Raw genomic sequence first — 20,337 nt, forward strand, 5'->3', positions numbered from 1 at the left:
GTCTCTTTCTTATTGTTGAATCATGAACTCTGACCTTAACTGAGGCAACTGAGGCCTGCAGGTCATTAGATGTTGTTCAGGGTTCTTTGTGGCCTCCTGGATGAGTCGCTGATGCGCTCTTGGAGTCATTTTGGGAGAGCGGTCACTCCTGGGAAGGTTCAGCACTGTTCCAAGTTTTTCATTTGTGGATAATGGATCTCACCGTGGTTCACTGGAGTCCCAAAGCCTTTGAAATGACTTTGTAACACTTTCCAGACTGATGGATGTCAATGGCTTTGCTTTTCAGCTGTTTCTTTAAAACCCAGCATGATATGTTGATATGATATTGTTTTTGTTCTCTTTAAGTGATTTCTTGATTCAGTAGGTCTGGCAGTAATCAGGCCTGGGTGTGGCAACTGAAACTGAACTCAGCTTTCCACAAACTGTCATTAATCACAGTTAGTTCATGATTTAACAGGTAGGTTTGGCTCACCTTTTTCCCTTAATAAATAAAATCATCATTTAAAAACTGCATTTTGTATTTTCCAGGGTTATCTTTGCCTAATATTAATATTTGTTTGATGATATAAAACATGTAAGTGTGAGAAATGTGAAACAAATAAAAAAAAAAAAAGGATGGGGCATTTTTTTTTTCACAGTACTGTATACACTAAAAGGATTCATGAATTTAACAAAAAGAGTGCAGAAAGACAAAAATACAGAAAATGAATGAATCAATTATTTGGTAACTGCCTCTTTAAAGGTACTTATGCATTCTAAGGTATTTATTTAACATGGGAAGTGACACACACACACACACACACACACGCGCGCGCAGTACCTTTTGCAGTCTTGGAAGAATGGCATACCTCATCTCCACATGTTAAATCTGGTCTGTTCCACGTTACCTGCTCTCTCTCTCTTCTGGTGAGTGGACGCTACCTGTCAATAAAAGGTTTACTTACTGAACATGTTTGTAAGGCTAGCCTGCACCAGAGGGCTCTGGCCTGCACACAGTGCAGTGAGGTCGGTGTGTTCCTTCCTAAAACCATTCAAAACTGAGGAAACATAACTAAGTCATTCTGGGTAGTTTATGATAGTAATGTCAAGCGTTGGCTACAAAATATAAGCAAATAATAAACAAGAATTTTCACACATTAGCATCGTGTAAGCTCGTGACCTGTTTGCTTTCTCTTTTTTTTTTTTTTTTTAATTGCAGGTTACATGTTTACCTGAGGCGTTTTCCAGCGTCTCCGTGTTTTCGCTTCATCTGAAATTATTTCCACTTTAGCTAGTATCTGTCTACAGTCGCTCAACATTATGTCACTGACCCAATTACGGCTGGTGGAGCACCACACATGTATATATCTGTGACTTCCAGTTGGTGGCGCAGTCATACATTACCTACAATGATCCTTGCAGTTGAACAAGCCAAAGTTATCAGCTCTCATTAGCGTTGTTACTGCCGTCAGTGCTTTGTCAGCAGTCACACGCACAATGATGGACCACAGGTCATCAGACATTGTGTTAACACTGAAGTTTTTTTCTTTTTTTCTTTTTTTTATACAAAGGATGCATGGCGTTAAAAATAATAGGAAAGTGATACAGCTGGTGATTTTTTTATTGACACAAGGTGCAGCCAGTGAAATACAGTTAGTGAAATAACAAATTAGTTATTGTGTAGTAAAAAAAAAAATTATTAGTTTGTTTTAAAGTGAAAAAGCATTTAGAATAGTGCATCACCCGCTGTGGAGCATATTAAGCACTTATTTATGTTTGATACTTGAAGTAAAAGTAAAAATCTGCACTGAGCTGTGCTCTAAAATTATTTTTTAAAGAATATTTGCTGAGCAAGCACAACTCTAAACATGACAGAACTTAGCCTGCTGTATAATAACCGGTTTGTCAACAGCTGAAGAGCAGAAAATTTGAATACTGTATGTCATCCATGAGTCCAGCATCTTCTCTGTGCTGACAGGCAGTAATCAGTTTTTTAAAAGCAAAATAATTATTCAATTCCAACAAATCATAGAAAAACTAATGTGGTATGTGAGGTATGCAAACTTATTAAACTATTTAGAAACTATTTGTGTCATAACTTTCACAAACCTCACACAGCGTCAGTTATTTTTTTGGACACAGCAAACTATCTCGCCGATGCTATCTGACCAAATATTTAGCAGTAAGTAATGTTTAGCAGGAGAGGTTCAGTTTGATTATGCTCTGTAATGCCTGACATACACAAACACACACACTCACCACATCTGAAAATATACCGTAACGTGATATGCTTGCCTTAATATATAAACATGCCATTATTGTGCTCACTTTCATTTTCTGCATGTTTGTCATTTGAAAATGAAAACACCCAGTGACTCACTGCAGTGCCTTTTCTCCACGCACCACTCTTGGCATTTACAAGCACCCCGCGGCTCCTGGTGCAATGCCGCTCGCATTTTGATTTTTCAAACAGCCAGAAAAAGGTCTGAGACGATGTAGTCCGAGGCTGCTCCATCGATGAGGCCTCGTCCATCATTGTCAACAAACCAGCAGGGGACGCTTTCTCCATTCTTCACATCCTTGCTGAAATCCTTCTGCCAGTGTCTATAGAACATATATATATATATATATATATATATATATATATATATATATATATATATATATATATATATATATACGCACATACATGAAAAGAAATAAACTTTTGTACATGTCTAAATGTTATGGTGTCACTTCACCTGGTCACACTGATCGTTTGCCCCTTCACATACATGGTGGCATCCAGTTTCTCCTGGGCTTCACCTGGACGCAGGTCTGTCAGCTCAAACGCAGCCCCGTTGTAGAACTGACCTGGAGGGAAATGACTTATTTTATATCTCTTGTTGTGCTTTGAAAACTAGGCTTTATTTTAATAAAAAAGATATGAAATATGATATGAAAGTTTCCTGTAATTTTCTACCTAGCAGACCGTGAACCGAAGCAGACAAGTGTTGACTGTCCAGAGTGTAGAAACCTAGGTAGTCTTGGTGGTCATGGTGTCTTTTCCAAACCTTTGTGTGTCTGATGATCATGAATTTCACTGAGTGCCTCAGCATCACTGTCAGACTGCAGTTTTTAGCCAGCCTGAGCTCCATACTTGGGAAGAGGCATCAAATCACAGGAGATGATTTGGAAAACAAAGATTTATTTGTCAGTGTGATTAAAGTACATGTAGTAGTCAGTGTAACCAAAAAAAGAGTCTGGTTTAAATAGTGTAATTTCACCTTAAAACATCTGGGACTCAGGGACTTTACTCACTCAGTATCTTTGAGGGAGGTGGCATCAGACCACAGCAGCTTGACCTGCTTGTTGTTGTAGAAGACCGAAATATCCTGAGTGCTGACATCCAGCCTCACCCCCAGTTTCTGATGGGTGATACCAAAACGACCAAAGTAGGTGTTCATGTTACCATCCTGAACAACTTTCTTCTTGCCAATTAGTTGGCCATTCACCACAAAGCCTGAAATGAGTGAGGACAATGAATAAGGGTGATTTTAAAAAAAGATAATTCTCCTGTTACAACGATTCCTTTAGTAAGACTCAGGACGGACCTGATTTTGGGTCTCTCACCAGACTGAAAATGGTTCCTGGTTTGTCGTTGATGTTGAAGCACAGAGCGTCATTTCTGTCTGGAATCTTTATCATAAAATGAGGATCTCCATCAACTGCAAAAAGATGTGTGTCAGAGAAAAAACAAATATAATCATCAAGCTCGCAGGTGTGTTATTGTGATGTTTAAATAAAGTCTGCAGCAACAGTAATACCATCTGCTTACACATCCTATTACAGCAGTGTATAACCTGTCCTGATTTTTCAGAATTAAATATTTTGAAACTAAGTCAAATACACTTACTGGACACTTTATTAGGTACATCTTGGTACCATTTTACCTTCAGAACTACCTTAATTATTTGTGGCATTGATTCAACAAGATGTTGGAAACATTCCTCAGAGATTTTGTTGGCTGCACATCAGTGATATGAACTTCCTGTTCCACTCCATCCCAGAGGTGCTCTACTGGACTGAGATCTGGTGACTGTGGAGGCCATTTGAATAAACTCATTGTCATGTTCAAGAAACCAGTTTGAGATGATTTGAACTTTTTGACATGGCATATTATCCTAGTGGAAGCTAGAAGATGGGTACACTGTGGTCATAAAGGGATGTACATGGTCAGTAGGCAAACAGTGCTCAGATGGTACTAAAGGTGCCCAGAAAATATCCTCCACACCATTATACCAACCCAGCAGCCTGAACCATTGGTACAAGGCAGGATGGATCCATGCTTTCGTGTTGTTTACACCAAATTCTGACCCTGCCATCAAGACTCAGACTAATTTTGATGAGCTCGAGCCAACTGTAGTTTCAATTTCCTGTTCTTACCTGACAGGAGGGACACCCAGCGTGGTCTTCTGCTGCTGTAGCCTATCTGCTTCAAGGTTCGGCATGTGAGATACTCTTCTGCAAACTTTGGCTGTAACAAGTGGTGATTTGAATTTTTGATTTACTGTTGCCTTCAGCTTAAGGTATTCAGGCTATTCTCCTCTGACCTGTGGCATCAACAAGGCCTTTTCACCCAGAGAACTTCCACTCACTGGATATATTCTCTTTTTTGGACCTTTCGCTGTAAAATCCTGGAGAAAAGCTGAAAAATCCCAGTAGATCAACAGTTTCTGTCCTCAGAGCAGCCTGTCTGGCACCAACAACCATGCCCCAATCAAAGTCAATTAAATCACCTTTCTTCCCTATTTTGAGGTCATCTTGCCCATGTCTACTAGCCTAAACAAACTAAATTGCTGCCACGTGATTGATTGATTATCTGCACCAATGAGAAGTTGAACAGGTGTACTTAACATAGTGATTGCTGAGGGTAAAAAACTGTGTTGACAGAAAATAAACAAGATTAAATAATCATAACAACATAGTAGGAGCAATTTGTGTGCCTTTTTTTGTTGTTGAGGGGTTTAGCTTACGTGCATTCACTTCATTGGTTTTTGGTTGTGGGAGCGTGTCACATTGGGTGTGTCCTAAGGATTTAAGGTAGTTGCATGCACCTGCTTATTTCACCTGGATGAGCATGAAAGATAATGTGAACGCAGAAATGAAATGTTCTGTTGATCACAGTTAGAGCCACTGTATGTGCCGCGGTTTGTGCTTCAGTTAGCATTGAAGCTCGTCCTGTCGCTGTCCAGGGTTAAATACAGTTTGTGTTTTAGCGGCAGTGGAGAAGTGCATTTAATACCTTTGTGCAAGCCATCAGTTTCCCCATGCTTATTGTGTTTGAATGGCAGACCATTGAAACAATTTCAGTGAAAACATTCACAATTCCTGAGTTTGATGAATCTTTTATGTACCATTAAAATGTTTTCAGTGAATATTTTAGGACGTTGCACTGCTTATCTGTTACAGTGGCATCAAATGCAACTATATCTTAAATTTTGCATGTTTGTAAGAAACTGGTTATCAGCTATTTAATTGTGACCCTCCCCTCAGTTAAAATGTTGGCATAAATGTATGAAAAGCTTACCCTCAGGCAGACCATGAGAGCTGACCGCAGGTGATGCATGGGCACCTGCTAAAAGCACATTTCTTTTATTTGTATTGTGTAAGTCAGATAAGACGTACTTCACTTATCCCAGATTTGGGAAATTCTTTTATTATAGCAGTTTTAAAAAATAAAATAAAAACCACTGTAAATTAAATGAAAACAATTTCCATACCCAAATGTCGCTCTGCTTCCTGTCGCTGGCCTGCAAAAAATAAAAGCAATTAAAAAAACAAAAATTATTATTGCAAAAGTAATGGGAGAAGAATGTTTCCACTTAATAAGCAGCTGTATTTTTTTTCCTACTCTCGGTCAGTTTATCAGCAATGACAGAGCTGTCAGCTCCATCCTCAGTTTCAGGCTTAGTCACCACCATGGACGTGAGAGGGGTGACAAAGTTATACTTCAGGGACATGTTCAGAGCCTTGGCTGTTATATTTTTCCTCTCCTGCTCAGTCCTGAGGTCACTGGAAGGGGGGAGGGAGGGGTGACTGTAGTAATTTATTATGATGTATAACATACATGATATCTAATTAAAATTCAACATCAATAAACTATTTGCACGGTTTCTCTGTGTAATCTGTGAAATTTCCCCATGAACCAACCTCTTCTCCAGTTGCTGCTGGATGGTGAGGTAGGCCCACATACGCTCAATGAAATCACCAAAGATGTATTCCTTTTCCGGGTATACTGTCTGCCAGTCGGCCACACTGGCCTTTCCCTGTGCCATAAAGTTCTCTTTGGGCTTGATAAAAAGGAAAAGGAAAGATTAAAGGACAGATATTATCCCGTACAGCCAACAAGAAAAAAGACGAGCAAAACGAGAACCATTATGAAAGGACAGGTCTCCCCATGGTATGTACCACCGGCAGATATAAGTTTGGCTGAATGATATAGAAAAATTTTACCAATGGCTGGACAAAGCTGGACTGACAGACAGCACAGAGGCACTAATCATGGCAGCACAGTAACAAGCTCTAAGCATGATAGAGGCTGGAGTTTACCACACCAGGCAAGATCCTGGCTTCAGGCTGTGCAGAGATGCCCCTGAGACAATCCAGCTGTCATGGCCCTGGGTCCTTATAACCCAGCGTTTTTTTTGTTCGTGCAATGGATTCTGCTGCTCTCTCCCTCTCTGATGAGGTGAGGAAGACTATCATTTGTGTTGTGGACACTTTGTGTTTTGAATTGCTATCTGACCCCTGTGTGGAGGATTAGGAAGTCATAACAGCCAAGCTCCAAGGACTGGTTACCAGTTTTCCTTGGCTGTTAAACTCTCTGCACAGGTCAGTGAGGGATTTTTTAATCACCACTCTACACGTTTTGCCCACAAAAAAGACTGTTCCTAATAAATTGGCCACAGAAGAGACTGTGTTTTTAGAGACTATTGACTCTGAAAAGACTATGAGCTATGGGACCAGTCCGTCCCTGCTACCATATCTGCTCCACGGGTGGGAGTGGCCAAGGACAGGCCCACTCCTGCACCGTATCTGTCTCTCAGGTGGGGACAGCCCAGCCTCAAAGAGTAGCATAGGGCCCTCATAAGCAGCCCGGGTCATCTGAGTAGATGACTGTGTGCCCTGCAGAATGGCCCTAGCTTTGTCTTCTGTCTCCAGCATCATCTTCAGCATCTGCTGCAGCCCTTCAGCCCGAGTCCATGTCAGCTACAGCAGTTTCTCTGCCTCAGTCCTGCAGCGGCTCTACGGTCTGAGTCCACATCAGCTGCAGCAGCTCCACAGTCAGAGTCCTTGCCAGCCTCAGCTGCTGCACCAGTGTCTCTTGAGCAGGCTGTGTGCCCTGCCCAGCAGCTCCAACCTGCTCAGCCTGAGCCTGTGTCTGAGGGTCCGTCTCAGCCCAAGCCTGCATCTGAGGGTCCGTCTCAGCCCAAGCCTGCATCTGAGGGTCTGGCTCAGTCCAAGCCGCCGAGGGGTCCCGCTCTGTCCGATCTGCCAAGGACCAAGCCGGGGATTTTCACCGAAGAGCCCAGTCCTAGGAACAGCTAAGATACTGTGCAGGACCCTCAAGCTCCCAGGCCCCTGGTAGAGGCCATTTTCTTCCACTTATCTAGGGTCAGGTCTAGGGCTGCAACGATTCATCGATTAACTCGATTAAATCGATTCTAAAAATTTATCGACACAAATTTACTGTGTCGATGCTTCGTTTAAACTCTGCAGCGCTCAGCTGTCTCGGTGTAAGCGGCGCTCCTCACTAGCATTAGCAGCATTTGTGCTGACGTTTTTTTGTGGGTTTATTGGGGGCTGGCAAACCAACATAGAACTGCATTACCGCCACCTACTGGACTGGAGTGTGAATCACTCACGTATACACAAGCACACATTCTAAAAAGCTCTCCGTCGCTGCGATGGATTTCATTTAACACAGAGTGGATCATCACTAGAGTTGCCACCTGTCTCGTAAAATACAGAACCCCGTATGTTACGGGACTCCGTGGAATACGACTCCGTAACATGCCGTGTTCCGTACTTTACGGGACGGGTGGCAACTGTCGCTGACATGCATTTCCACGCCTCCACTGCTCTCTGTGTGTCTGTGTGTGTTGTGCTCGCTGAGAATTTCAGCTGCTATTTTTGTCTTTACTTCAGCTGTAGCTACCAGAACTGGTTTGCTAGCGAGCGCGGGCCATTAGCACTAGCGATGGTTCGGTACCGGAAGGCCCGCCCCCCAGGACCGAGGGGCTCCTTCAAAATATTTTTTATACTTTAATCCCTTATTAGTGACTAAATATAGACCTGCAGTAGAAACGTATTTTCGAGAATGCTTGTGAATACAAAGCATTACACCATTACTCACACATGCGCCATGGCTCCCGCAGCCACTAGTTTTTCAAAACACTCATAGCAGGCAGCGGTTTTAACTGCGCAAGCGCAAAGAGGCGAAGCTGTGACGGTGAGCTCAAGTAGTGAAAAAGGAAACGTTTTTCCAGCGTCCAAAACAGCAGCTTTTTCTTTTAGTAACCACCATTAAATCTGTGAAACAGCTGGAGGTCCTTCATCAAGCACCTGATCAGCAAGTGTTAAGGTGAAGAAAAGAGAACTTTGTAGCTGCTCCATTCACCGCTGTTTGTTCACATGGCGAGAAACTGCATTACGGAAGTTAAAATATGCAGATAAACTGTTAATAAAAAAAAGTATTTCTTATCCGATTACTCGATTAATCGCTGGAATAATCGATAGAATACTCGATTACTAAAATAATCGTTTTATGCAGCCCTAGTCAGGTCACAGGGGCAGCAGCCTATGCAGAGAAACCTAGACCTTCCTCTCTCCTCCTCCTCTACTTCCTCCAGCTCATCCAGGGGGACACCGAGGCATTCTCAGGCCAGCTGAGAGATATAATCTCTCCAGTGTGTCTTGGGTCTGCCCCTCGGCCTCCTCCCGGGAAGACATACCAGGAACCCCTCACCCAAGAGGTGCCCAGGAAGCATTTCAATCAGATGCCCGAACCACCTCAGGCTATTGGGACAAAACTTACATATTTGAAGGTATATTAGGTAATGAATACCAAATATTTAAATTAAATAAACGAGACTCACTCGTGAACAAGACCCCGAGATACTTAAACTCCTCCACTTGAGGCAAGAGCTCGTTCCTGAGCCGGAGATGGCACTCCACCCTTTTCCGGCTGAGGACCATGGCCTCAGACTTAGAGGTGCTGATTCTCATGCCAGCCGCTTCACACTCGGCTGCGAACCGTTCCACTGCGAGCTGGAGGCCCCCCCGTGATGAAGCCAACAGAACCGCATCATCTGCAAAAAGCAGAGATGAGACTCTGAGGCCACCAAGGAAGAAGCCTTCCGCCACCTGGCTACGCCTAGAAATTCTGTCCATAAAAATTATGAACAGAATCGGTGACAAAGGGCAGCCCTGACGGAGTCCAACACCCACAGGAAACAAATCCGACTTATTACCGGCTATACGGACCAAGCTCTCACTGTGGTTGTACAAGGACTGAATGGCCCGCAACAATGGGCCAGACACCCCATACTCCCGCAGAACCTCCCAAAGAACACCCCGAGGAACACGGTCGAATGCCTTCTCCAAGTCCACAAAGCACATGTAGACTGGTTGGGCAAACTCCCACGCACACTCGAATATCCTTGAGAGGATAAAGAGCTGGTCCAGAGTTCCACGACCAGGACGAAAACCGCATTGTTCCTCCTGAATCCGAGGTTCGACTAACGGACGCACCCTCCTTTCCAGCACCCTGGCATAGACCTTACCGGGGAGGCTGAGGAGTGTGATCCCCCGAAAGTTGGAGCACACCCTCCGGTCTCCCTTCTTAAAGATGGGGACCACCACCCCGGTCTGCCAATCCAATGGCACTGCCCCAGAGCTTAGCGTAAAAGCGAAGCTCTCGATTTACCGGTCGATCTACGTTCCTACCCTCACCTATGGTCACGAGCTTTGGGTAGTGACCGAAAGAATAAGATCGCGAATACAAGCGGCAGAAATGAGTTTCCTTCGAAGGGTGGCTGGCCTCTCCCTTAGAGATAAGGTGAGGAGTGCGGCCATCCGGGAGGGGCTCGGAGTAGAGCCGCTGCTCCTCCACATCGAAAGGAGCCAGTTGAGGTGGCTCGGGCATCTGATTAGGATGCCTCCTGGCCGCCTCCTGGGTGAGGTGTTCCGGGCATGTCCCACCGGGAGGAGGCCCCGTGGTAGACCCAGGACACGCTGGAGAGATTGTGTATCTCGGCTGGCCTGGGAACGCCTTGGGGTCCCTCCGGATGGGCTGGAGGAGGTGGCTGGGGAGAGGGAAGCTTGGGCTTCTCTGCTTAGGCTTCTGCCCCCGCGACCCGGCCCCGGATAAGCGGAAGAAAATGGATGGATGGATGGATGGAATAAACGAGACTCAATGTGTGCACTAAAACAGTCAATTTAAGCTCAGATTATTTACAATAGCACTCTTTAAATTCTATATTCATTCACAGGGGCTGTATCATTTGTCTGAGCACCATCATAGACTTCTAGTCTAACTCATGTTGCCAGACAAATATTGTTTGCTGCCATTTCTCACCCCCTGGGCAACCACTTCCAGCAAGAAGTTATCCATGTCATTTTCATTCAGCTGACCAGCTACCACAATCTCCGAGCCGTTGAACAGCTGGCTGTAGTGGGTTTTGGTTAAGAAGTCTGTATTGTCTGAATAACGCAGATCCACCTCTAAGAGCAGCGGGGTGGATACTTCCTCATAGAAACCCTGCAACAAAGACACACAATCCAAATCTTGAAATATGTGTTTCCATTTTTTTAAGGCACAGCCTAAAAAACTTCTAAGCTTACATGGATTTTCTTTTTACAGTACCTTGGTGTTCTTTTTGTGTTACCCTACCTTGAGTTGAATGGCTGCATCTGAACCCACAAAAATTCTGCGGGCCATTCCTTTGTTTTGCCTACACATCACATCCAGGAAGGAGTAATCCACATCATTTCCAAATCCAAGACCAAACAGAGACATGTTTCCTCCAGTGGCAGAGAGCACATTCTGCTGGATTATCTGTGGGTTGGAAACCCCTGTAGGCGCACACACACTCACTACATATAAGCATGCACTGAATACCTTTCATTTCCAATGACAATGTTGAGTTGAGTGTCAGCTTTATATAACATATATTAACATTGTTAATATTCATTTATCTGCTCTTTCTAAAAGAATAAATAAAATGACTATCCATTGCAGGCAAACTGAACCCTCATTACAGATGGACTTTGAGAAGTTCTTCTGCCCTTAAAAGCTCAGAGTTTCTCTTATTTGCTCACTCTCCTTTTTTAACAACTGAATCGTGACAGCTTAAAACCATCTTGTTTTTCCTCTGAACTCTCACTATTCTATAATTCATTCTTCCTCTCAGCTTTAGACTCTCTTGTCATGTCTAGGCTGCCACACTGTCTTGTGAAGTGCATGTCTATAATGTCACTCTGCTATAATGGGTATAAAACTCCTACACCCTATTAATTTTAGACATCATTTGCACCTAAAAACACCACAATTCTCTTAAACCTTTCTACTGCACTGACTATTGCAGCTCTGCTCTAGTTGGTCTTCTCAGAGTCTCACAATTTATCTTCCTGTATTATTGCCAGAAGCCATCACTCCAGCAGTATTTAAAGATTTGGCCTCTCAAACGTAAGGTCCTTTGTAACCTACCTCCTTTGTTTCTCACCAGATCTTTTCCACATTTGCCACACTGACCAGCTTGCCACCTTAAAATCCCATCTCTTTTACTGCAACTAATTATCAATCCCCAAAGATGTTTCTCAAGTCTTCACTGACACAGGTGTGTCAAAATGAAACAATAAAGGGGATATCCGTTGACTACTCTTTCTGACACAAGTAGCTTTCAGAAATTTTGAAAGTCTTTTATCATATCTTCCAAGAAAACTCACCACTGGTTGGCATCCCATCAGTCAGTAGAAAAATCATATCCATACTCCTCTCTAGAACTTTCTTTTTTTCTCTTTCTTTCCTCAGCAGTCTCACCGCATCCAGAATAGCATTATTAATGTCGGTGGCTGAAAAACAATGACACTTTGAGTAGAGTAACTTTTCTTTTTTTTTTTTTTTTTTACAAAAAAGTAACCAGGAAAATGCACCTCAATGAAAGCCAGCATCTAGACCCCTAAGTAAGGATAAAGAGACTAGCAGAAACAAAACCAGGCAGTGTGGTGAGTCCAAGCATCACAACACAGGATGATGATGAGAACCCAAGTGTCTGCAACCTGCATCAAAGGCTAAGAAGTAGTGGGCACCTTTGTGCCAAAGCAGAAACATGCAGGAAGGTCTGCACTAGTGCCTTTGGCCCTCACCAAGACCCAACAGAGGCCCAGAGCACAACCCAGATAAAGGGAAGGATAGGATAGAAAGACTGTTACTCTCTGGATGCAATTTAATTAGCCTATAGCTCTGTCCAAAAGAAGCTTATTAACTCTTCTAAAGTTCACAAATGGAAACACCACCTTGTTTGTTTTATTTACACAAAAACTAGTGTGAAAATATTACTTGTTCTTCTATGGTATTATGAGCATGGGTCCACTTCCTGGATCTTCTACAACTGTGGTCAGAGGTTTACATGCCCTCATCATGGACATCATTAAGCTGTTTTTGTTCCAGGGTGGACTGATTGTACAGCATACATCTTTGATGACTTTAAAAAAACAACAATTGGGTGCACAAGTTTGAAATTCTTTTGAATTTTCTCTAATCCACACAGGGTCAAAAGTATATATACAGACTCAAATTTTTACATACAAGCCCTCTGATATTTGGTTAAATGTTCCTTAGCAAGGTGCACCTCAACCAGATGCAACCATCAGAAAGCTTCTGGCATAATTCTGGCTGGATATGTGACCACTCTTCTAGGCAGAATTGGTAGAGTTCATTTAAATTGATTGGTTTTCTGACACAAACATGTTCTTTAAGCATAGTCCACAAATTTTCTGTAGGGTTGAGGTCGGGGCTTTGGGAAGGCCATTCCAGAAGCTTAATGTTAGCCTACCTTATCCATTTCAAAACCATTTCTGATGTGTATTTGGGATCATTTTCCTGTTGGAATTCCCGACTATGCCCAGGTATGCCCACCAACTGTCTAGCCATTGATTTGAGGTAAAGTTGAAGTGCTCCTTCTTTATTATTCCATCCACTTTGAGCAACATACCAATATCACTGGCAGCAACGCAGCCCCACAGCACGATGCTACCACCACCATGCTTGACACTTGGTACAGTTTTCTTAAGTTTGAAAGCCTCATCTTTACTCCTCCAAACATACCTCTTCACATTGTGGCCAAATAGCTCAATCTTTGTCTCATCTAAGCATAACACTTTTGGCTTGTCCATGTGGGTAGCTGCAAATTTCACACACCATGGAGATGTTGATTTTGGAGCAGGGGGTTCTTTCTTGGTTTGCACCCTTTCAGTTCATGTAAAACTCGCTTCACTGTGGACAGTGATTCTGGTGTTCCAGCAGATTCTAATTCATGGTAGGTTTGAGCCTTGATGGTTCCTGGGTTGTCCCTGAACATCCTGATCAGTGTCCTCTCATCTGAGGGTGACAGTTTGGGTCTTCCTCCAGACCTTGGTGAAGTGGTGACATCAAAATAACTTGTACAGTTGATTGAAGTGATGACCTTAAAATCTGCAATTGTTTAGAAATGGCTCCAAGAGACCTTCCCAACTTTCTCCTTCTTAGATCTTCACTGATTTCCTTGGACTTTCCCATTGTTTCTGAGTATTGAGTGCTGTCAAACAGATCCTTTTTATGCTCGCAAAGAGAAACTACCAGTTGTGGTCAATCGTGACCATTAACAAGAAATCAAAATTGCAAAACCTTCAGAAGCACTTATTAAAACATTTAAGTGAATGTATGTATATATTTGAGCCTGTATGTATACTTTTGACACTGTGTCAATTAGAAAAAAATCCCAAATAAATTTAAACTTGGGCACCCAATTCAAATTTTTTTTTTTAAGTTATTAAAGATGTATGCTGTACAGTCATTCCAGCCTGGAAAGAGTACAATTCAAAGAAATCATTAAAATCCCCAAATTACCATAACATTCAAGCTCATGATGAGTTTATGTAAACTTCTGACCATAACTGTACATAACTGTACATGTTTACTGCCAACCTCACACTAACACCATTGAACTTGGCAAAGCTGCTTGTTTTAGCTTCATAACAGTAATACAGAAGAATGATGCCCATCTTCTCGTGTTACTGTCATTGACCCTGAACTTTGGTTTGGAACATTTTCATCATTAAACCATTCTTTTGACATCTTTCATCACTCTTTTTACCCAGCAAATACCACAGGGAAAAAGCAGAATAAAGAAAAAAAAGACTGTTCATAAAAGTCAGTGATACTTACTTCCACTGTCATTTATTTTCCTTATATAGCTGATGGCATTAAAAACATTTCCCTTTGTTGCTTTGGTAAGATAGTTTTTCCAGGATTCAATCGTATCATTAAAGAGGAGGATACCAAAGTGATCCTCTTCATGAAGATCTTGCAGAATGGCAACCATTGCTTCTCGGGTCTTTGAACATTCACAAAACACATACGGAGATGTGCGTACTGTGATACATACAGTCTGGAATTTGCCTATATTAAGAAGTCTCCTACCTGTTCCATCTTTTCTCCTTTCATCGATCCACTTCTGTCAATTACAAACATCACGTTCTTTGGGACTCCGGCCAGATCAGGGGGAGAAAAGAAGTGCACAAAGTATCCGTTCATTGCCTGAAGGGAAATAGCGCTTCGAGTTAAGATGAGTATTGAAATATATAGCAATATATAGGTGTGATCACATAGGTAGGCAAGTAAATGTAAACCTAAAAGTGAAATGATTGCAGCTTAAAGTTCTATAAATAAAAATGCTTTTTACAAGACTGTATTTGAGATTGGCCATAATAGCTGAAATAACTGCTGCTTGTGTGTTGCCTTAAGTTCTTCCTCATCCGCTGACCTGAACTTCCCCGAGACTTGTTGTTCGTTTCACATCATACTTGATGATGAAATCTCCATTAATTAATGAGCTCTCACACCCTGGGCACTTCTGCTGCTGCCCCACTGTTGGTGAGAAGGAGATGTGTGCCTGAGAAACAAAAAGATTCATTTCACTTTACATTACTGTACATGCACATCCTTTAAACTTGAATGCTAAAGAGTAAAAATGGAAGTCCAGGCATCCTGTTGAGATTTTACCTTTGTGTCTGTGACAGTTTGGTCTACCAGGGGGAGCAGCTCATTGCTGAGGAATGTTGCAGTGGCCTCAACAAAAGCAATACCTTGAGGCTCATAGATGTCTGTCTGAATCTGTTACATACACACACCCACACACACATGCATGCACATGCAGCAGTCATTCTGGTATAAAGTTTCTTCATGCCAACACAAATTCCTCACACTATTTACTTCATACAGCTCATCTTTAATCATTATGAGAAAAAATAAAAGTGGAGAGTGAGCCCGACCTGAAATTCCTGCACCGGCTGTTCTGTTTTAACTCGGGTCAGAATCTCATAACTGCCCAGTTTCCTCTGAAGGAGCTCCTCGTAGGTCAGAATGAAAGTCACACTGCTCTTGGCAGCAATGTTTACAGATACAGAAAACTTTTCCATCTTTCTTCCAGAGGCTCTGCAATGATAGGATGGATTACACTATGGTGGAGGGTGGGAGGCCCAACTTTATAACATTTTGTGACATCTTCATTTCAATATACTTGATGAGCCCAGCAGTCTGTCCAGAGGAGACAGCCTTCTCATACTGCTCCTTGGCTTTCTCTTTCTCCTTCACCTCTCCGACATACACCCGACCCTCCGTTTCCCTGTGAGTCACAAGGATTGATGTTAAAATGAGAAGATATGCTCTGCGCTCGTTGTCAGAAGTGCTGTACTGTTGACTGACATGCTGAAGTTGGTGATGAAGGCAGTCTTGGGTAAATCCACTTCAAAGAAGATTTCCTGGGATGAGTTGTCTTTGTTTAGCACTTTGGAAGTCATGGCTGTGTGGGCGAAACGAGACGACGCCGTGCAGGCGACTTGAACACTGTACACCTCCACCTTTTAAATAAAAGGGAAATATGATGTGCGTGCAGAAAAAAAGCTGTTTAGTGTAGGTTAAGAGCTTTAGAAAATAATAAATTCTACAACATCACACCAATTTAATGAAAGCACAAGTAGTGGCCAAGATGGTGGGGAACCTTTGACGACTCTGATATACAGTGATGTGAGAAAGTATTTACCCCCCTAAATGTTTCAGACCATCAGCCAATTTTAATATCAGACAAAGATAACCCAAGTAAACACAAAATACAGTTTTAAATTATTTCATTTGTTAAGGGAAAAAAAACCTACCTGACTCGATATGAAAAAGTAATTTCCGCCTAAACCTAATAATTGGTTGCATCATTCTTGACAGCAAGAACCGCAATCAAGTGTTTGTGATAATTGGCAATGAGTCTTTTGCATCTCTGTTGAGAAATTTTTGAATTGTTTCAATTCAGCCACATTAGAGGGTTTTTGAGTCATGACAAAGCATCTCAGTTGGATTTAACTCTGGAGTTTGACTAGCCCATTGCAAAACCTTCATTATGTTTTTTAGAATCATTCAGAGGTGGACTTGCTGGTGTATTTCTGATCTTTGTCTTTCTCCAGAACCCAAGTGAGCTTGAGCTTCAGGGCACAAACTGATGGCCAGGATGGCAGGATTTATGGGTAGAGAGCAGAATTCATGGTTCCATCATTTACATCAAGTCGTGCTTAAGCAGCAAAGCAGCCCCAGACCATCAATTACCTCCACCACACTTGACTGCTGGTATGATGTTCTTTTATGAAATGTTGCATGCCAAATGTCACGAGACTCAAACCTTCCAAAAAGTTCAGTTTTTGTCTCATCAGTCCACAAAATATTTCCCCAAAAGTCTTGGAGATCATCAGGATGTTTTTTGGCAAATGTGAGATGAGCCTTTGTGTTGGTTCTCCTTGGAACTCTCTCATGGGTGCCACTTTTGGCCATTCACTTATTGTTGACTCATGAACTCTGACCTTAAGTGAGCCAAGTGAGGCCTGCAGTGCTTTAGACGTAATTCTGGGTTCTTTTGTGACCTCCTGGATGAGTTGTTCGTGTGCTCTTGGAGTCAATTTGGGAGACCGGTCACTCCTGGGAGGGTTCACCACTGTTCCAAGTTTTCTGTGGTTCACTGGAGTCCCAAAGCCTTATGAATGACATTGTAACCCTTTCCAGACTGATAGATGTCAATGACTTTGTTTCTCAGCTGTTCTTGAGATATCTCTTATCCTAATTCACTTTGTCAGACAGGTTTGATTTAAGTGATTTCTTGATTCAACATTGCTGGCAGTAATCAGGCCTGTGTGTTGCTACAGATATTGAGCTTTCCAAAAAAAAAAAAAAAAAAGTGGTTAATCACAGTTAATTCGTGATTTAAGAAGAGGGACAATTACTTTTTCACACAGGGCCAGGTAGGTTAGGATAGCTTTTTCCCTTAAAATCACCATTTAAAAGCTGTATTGTATTTACTCTTGTTATCGGTGACTACTATTTAAAATTTGTTTGATGAGCTGAAACATTTAAGTGATACAAATATGCAAAAAAACTAAGAAATCAGGAAGGGGAAAAATACTTTTTCACAGCACTGTATACCCTAAAAGAGGTCAGTGCTCTGTAAACAGACCCAAAGGCAAAAATTGCATGTAATTTCTTATATGTGGAGGGGAATAAAACACAGATGGGCACATCTCTTCCAGCATGTTTATTTTTTGCACAGAGTAAATAAAAGCATGCCAGTGGGCACCAAAGGGAAGAGAGGACTGGGACAAGTGCATCTGGGAGTGATAAACTTTACTGGAAATGTGGACTTAATTTTGAAAAACTAGTACTACAGTACTACTACTACTACTACTACTGTTAAATAGAAGCTACCAGTCATTTTGACCAGTGTCTGTTTCTAATTATTAGATTCAGATTTGATTTTAAAATGAATCGTCAACAGTTTCTTACTTTTTCAGAGTTTGTACTTCTTTTCTGTAAAAAAAAAAAGAAAAAAAGTGACAAATATTTCCATAAAGATTTTTAGCAGGCTCAGAACATAAATGAATGACATATAAACAATACACAGAATGATGGATCAGAAATTTTACTTTTGTAAGTCAACAATGTGACCTGAGTACCTTTATTGACCTGATGACCATAGCGGCTTTGGTCGTCTGGAACACAACAAAGAATGACTGTAAGGTTGTTCACAAATGAAACACATGACTGTAAAGACATGAGCACAAAAAGTAGGACTATTAGCACCAGACTGGACATTTTCCTGATTATACACCGCTGATGACACCCTGGAAATAATTCTTTGTGTGTTTGTTTTTTATACACCTTTATGCAAACCATGCACCAATTATCCCACTCTGAACTATCAGTGCGTTTGAAACACATCTCAACTAATGTTGCCTTCTCTCGCTCTTTCAGAGGTTTTTCCAGACAGCACACATCTCATTGGTGGAACGCAAACTGTGGACCCAGAATCAGACAAGACTTAAGGCAAGGGTGGAAAAAACATTCTCTAATGTAAATGTGATAGTAGTTCCTTGAAAGGTGACTCATGCTCTGTCTATTGAGTGTTGTGCAATATTCAAATGCATTTATTTTCAAAAATGAATAAGCCTCCAAGGCTCACCTGGAAAAATTTAGAACAGTGAAACAAAACAAGCAGGGCTTGTAAAATTCACACCGTGAGTTGCTGGTTTGAGTTTGTTGTCTTTAAATAACTATCTTGTTCCTTTCAAAAGAAATTTTTAAATACAACAACATTCTTGGACTTGAGACTTTTTTTTTTGTTTACATGTGACTTGCGTCATGGTAAAGAGTCGCTAGTAAAAAAAAAGTATCAACTGAAACAGAAAACAACAAAACAGCACTTTCTTTACATGCAAATACTGTATATGGCTTATTTAAGATACCTGTGTCAGAGCATCTCTCCTGGAAATAACCAGAGCTCCATGGGTCTGAGCTGGAAGACAGATGCAGGCGCAAGCACCCAGCAGCAGGACTCTCCACACCACAAACATGCCTGGGAAACAAGAAGGCCTCTGACCTGGCAGAAAACAAGAGTGGGGGGAATTCTAGCGGTTCACTCTTCCCATAAGACTTACTCCGCCCAGATTATGTTGTGGGAGGAGGCTACTCTGCTCCCACTACTGTTTACTAGAATATCTTCATTTGAATCAGTGTGTATGTACTTTCCTTAAATTTGCATATGTCAGGTAGATTAAAAACACAAGGAAGAGAGCTAAAATGATCTAGTTCCAACTTGCCTATCCAGTGCTTGATTTTGGGGTGTGTATTGTTTGTGTGTTTTTACTGATTTCTTTTTTTTTTTTTTTTTACAACAATGGAAACTGTAAATTACTAATTAAATACTATGTAGGGTCTATGCTTTGTGTAGTAAAACAAAAATGAGACTTTTTTTTTTTTTTGCAGTTTTCTTTTATGATTTTTTTAATATGATAATTACAATAATTAAAAAAAAAAGCTAAGTCGTCTGTCATTCCACGTCGCTTAGGTGACGTTGGGAGTCATGGTGATCGGAATCGAACAGAACAGAACAGAGATCGGAACATGTGCAGAAGCAGAAATTAACATTCGCCTGTTTCTTTCTTCTTTCAAATGTCTCTTTGATTACTGGAAACATTTGCCTGTTTGACGCGATCGCTGACAGGAGCTTTTTCTGCAAGTGCTGTGGAAACTTTAAATTTCCAAATTCAAACTTCCAAACTTTGAAAAACTTCAACAACTACTCAAAGATCCAAAAATGGCCTCCTCTGGTTTACGGCGTGAAAAGTACTTGATCACACTTGGCATCCATCGTATACTGGACCGCCGCTATGGTAAAACATTGTAATAAAGTACCATATATTATTATTAGGCTAACGTAGATTTGTTTTGCAGCCGTGATCGTCTGATAAAAAGTGATTGGCTGTATTTAAACTGTTGTGAATGACCTTTTGGCCTAAAATCTGAGAAACATGTCAATCATATCATCATATTCATATCATTAATGATATTAACTCATGAGTGGGAACATTTTAGGTGAAATATGCCAAAAATCTGTTTTAGGAGGTGCAAAATATTCGAGTTAATACTGAAAGTACAGGACAAAGAGGGACACTGGACTATTTTGTTTTTTTTCGTTTTGAAAAATACTAAGAATTCAACAACGACGTCAGGCATTGGAATTG

The 20,337-nt window shown here is 41.6% G+C and overlaps 1 protein-coding gene across 3 annotated transcripts; it reads right to left on the minus strand.

The window, feature by feature from the left end:
• Nucleotides 1-1,597: 1,597 nt before the first annotated feature.
• On the minus strand, nucleotides 1,598-19,192 carry LOC115779696 (inter-alpha-trypsin inhibitor heavy chain H3-like). 3 transcript variants are annotated; one of them, XM_030728449.1, is made up of 22 exons: nucleotides 19,060-19,192; nucleotides 18,271-18,306; nucleotides 18,101-18,124; nucleotides 15,989-16,143; nucleotides 15,804-15,908; nucleotides 15,556-15,718; nucleotides 15,287-15,397; nucleotides 15,048-15,176; nucleotides 14,705-14,821; nucleotides 14,450-14,618; nucleotides 11,971-12,096; nucleotides 10,916-11,097; nucleotides 10,601-10,783; nucleotides 6,172-6,311; nucleotides 5,873-6,033; nucleotides 5,742-5,771; nucleotides 5,549-5,593; nucleotides 3,573-3,686; nucleotides 3,280-3,481; nucleotides 2,942-3,117; nucleotides 2,721-2,832; nucleotides 1,598-2,583 (listed from the first exon to the last, which is right to left on the minus strand). In XM_030728449.1, exons 1-22 carry the CDS (start codon nucleotides 19,165-19,167, stop codon nucleotides 2,445-2,447), a joined length of 2,727 nt encoding a protein of 908 aa, XP_030584309.1. In that variant the 5' UTR covers nucleotides 19,168-19,192; the 3' UTR covers nucleotides 1,598-2,444. The 3 variants fall into 3 exon arrangements, with proteins under 3 accessions (XP_030584309.1, XP_030584308.1, XP_030584310.1); XM_030728448.1 differs by having other exon boundaries at nucleotides 5,549-5,596; XM_030728450.1 differs by lacking the exons at nucleotides 1,598-2,583; nucleotides 2,721-2,832; nucleotides 2,942-3,117 and having other exon boundaries at nucleotides 3,338-3,481; nucleotides 3,592-3,686; nucleotides 5,549-5,596.
• Nucleotides 19,193-20,337: the final 1,145 nt, after the last annotated feature.

The sequence above is a fragment of the Archocentrus centrarchus genome, chromosome 5, assembly GCF_007364275.1.
Source record: "Archocentrus centrarchus isolate MPI-CPG fArcCen1 chromosome 5, fArcCen1, whole genome shotgun sequence".
Taxonomy (NCBI): Eukaryota; Metazoa; Chordata; class Actinopteri; order Cichliformes; family Cichlidae; genus Archocentrus; species Archocentrus centrarchus.

Coding starts and splice junctions, on each gene's coding strand:
- LOC115779696 (XM_030728448.1), bottom strand. CDS start 19,167: ATGTTTGTGGTGTGGAGAGTCCTGCTGCTGGGTGCTTGCGCCTGCATC. Junction 15,909..15,988: donor TTCATCACCAACTTCAGCAT/GTCAGTCAACAG, acceptor TGTGACTCACAG/GGAAACGGAGGGTCGGGTGT. Junction 5,772..5,872: donor TGCTGATAAACTGACCGAGA/GTAGGAAAAAAA, acceptor TATTTTTTGCAG/GCCAGCGACAGGAAGCAGAG.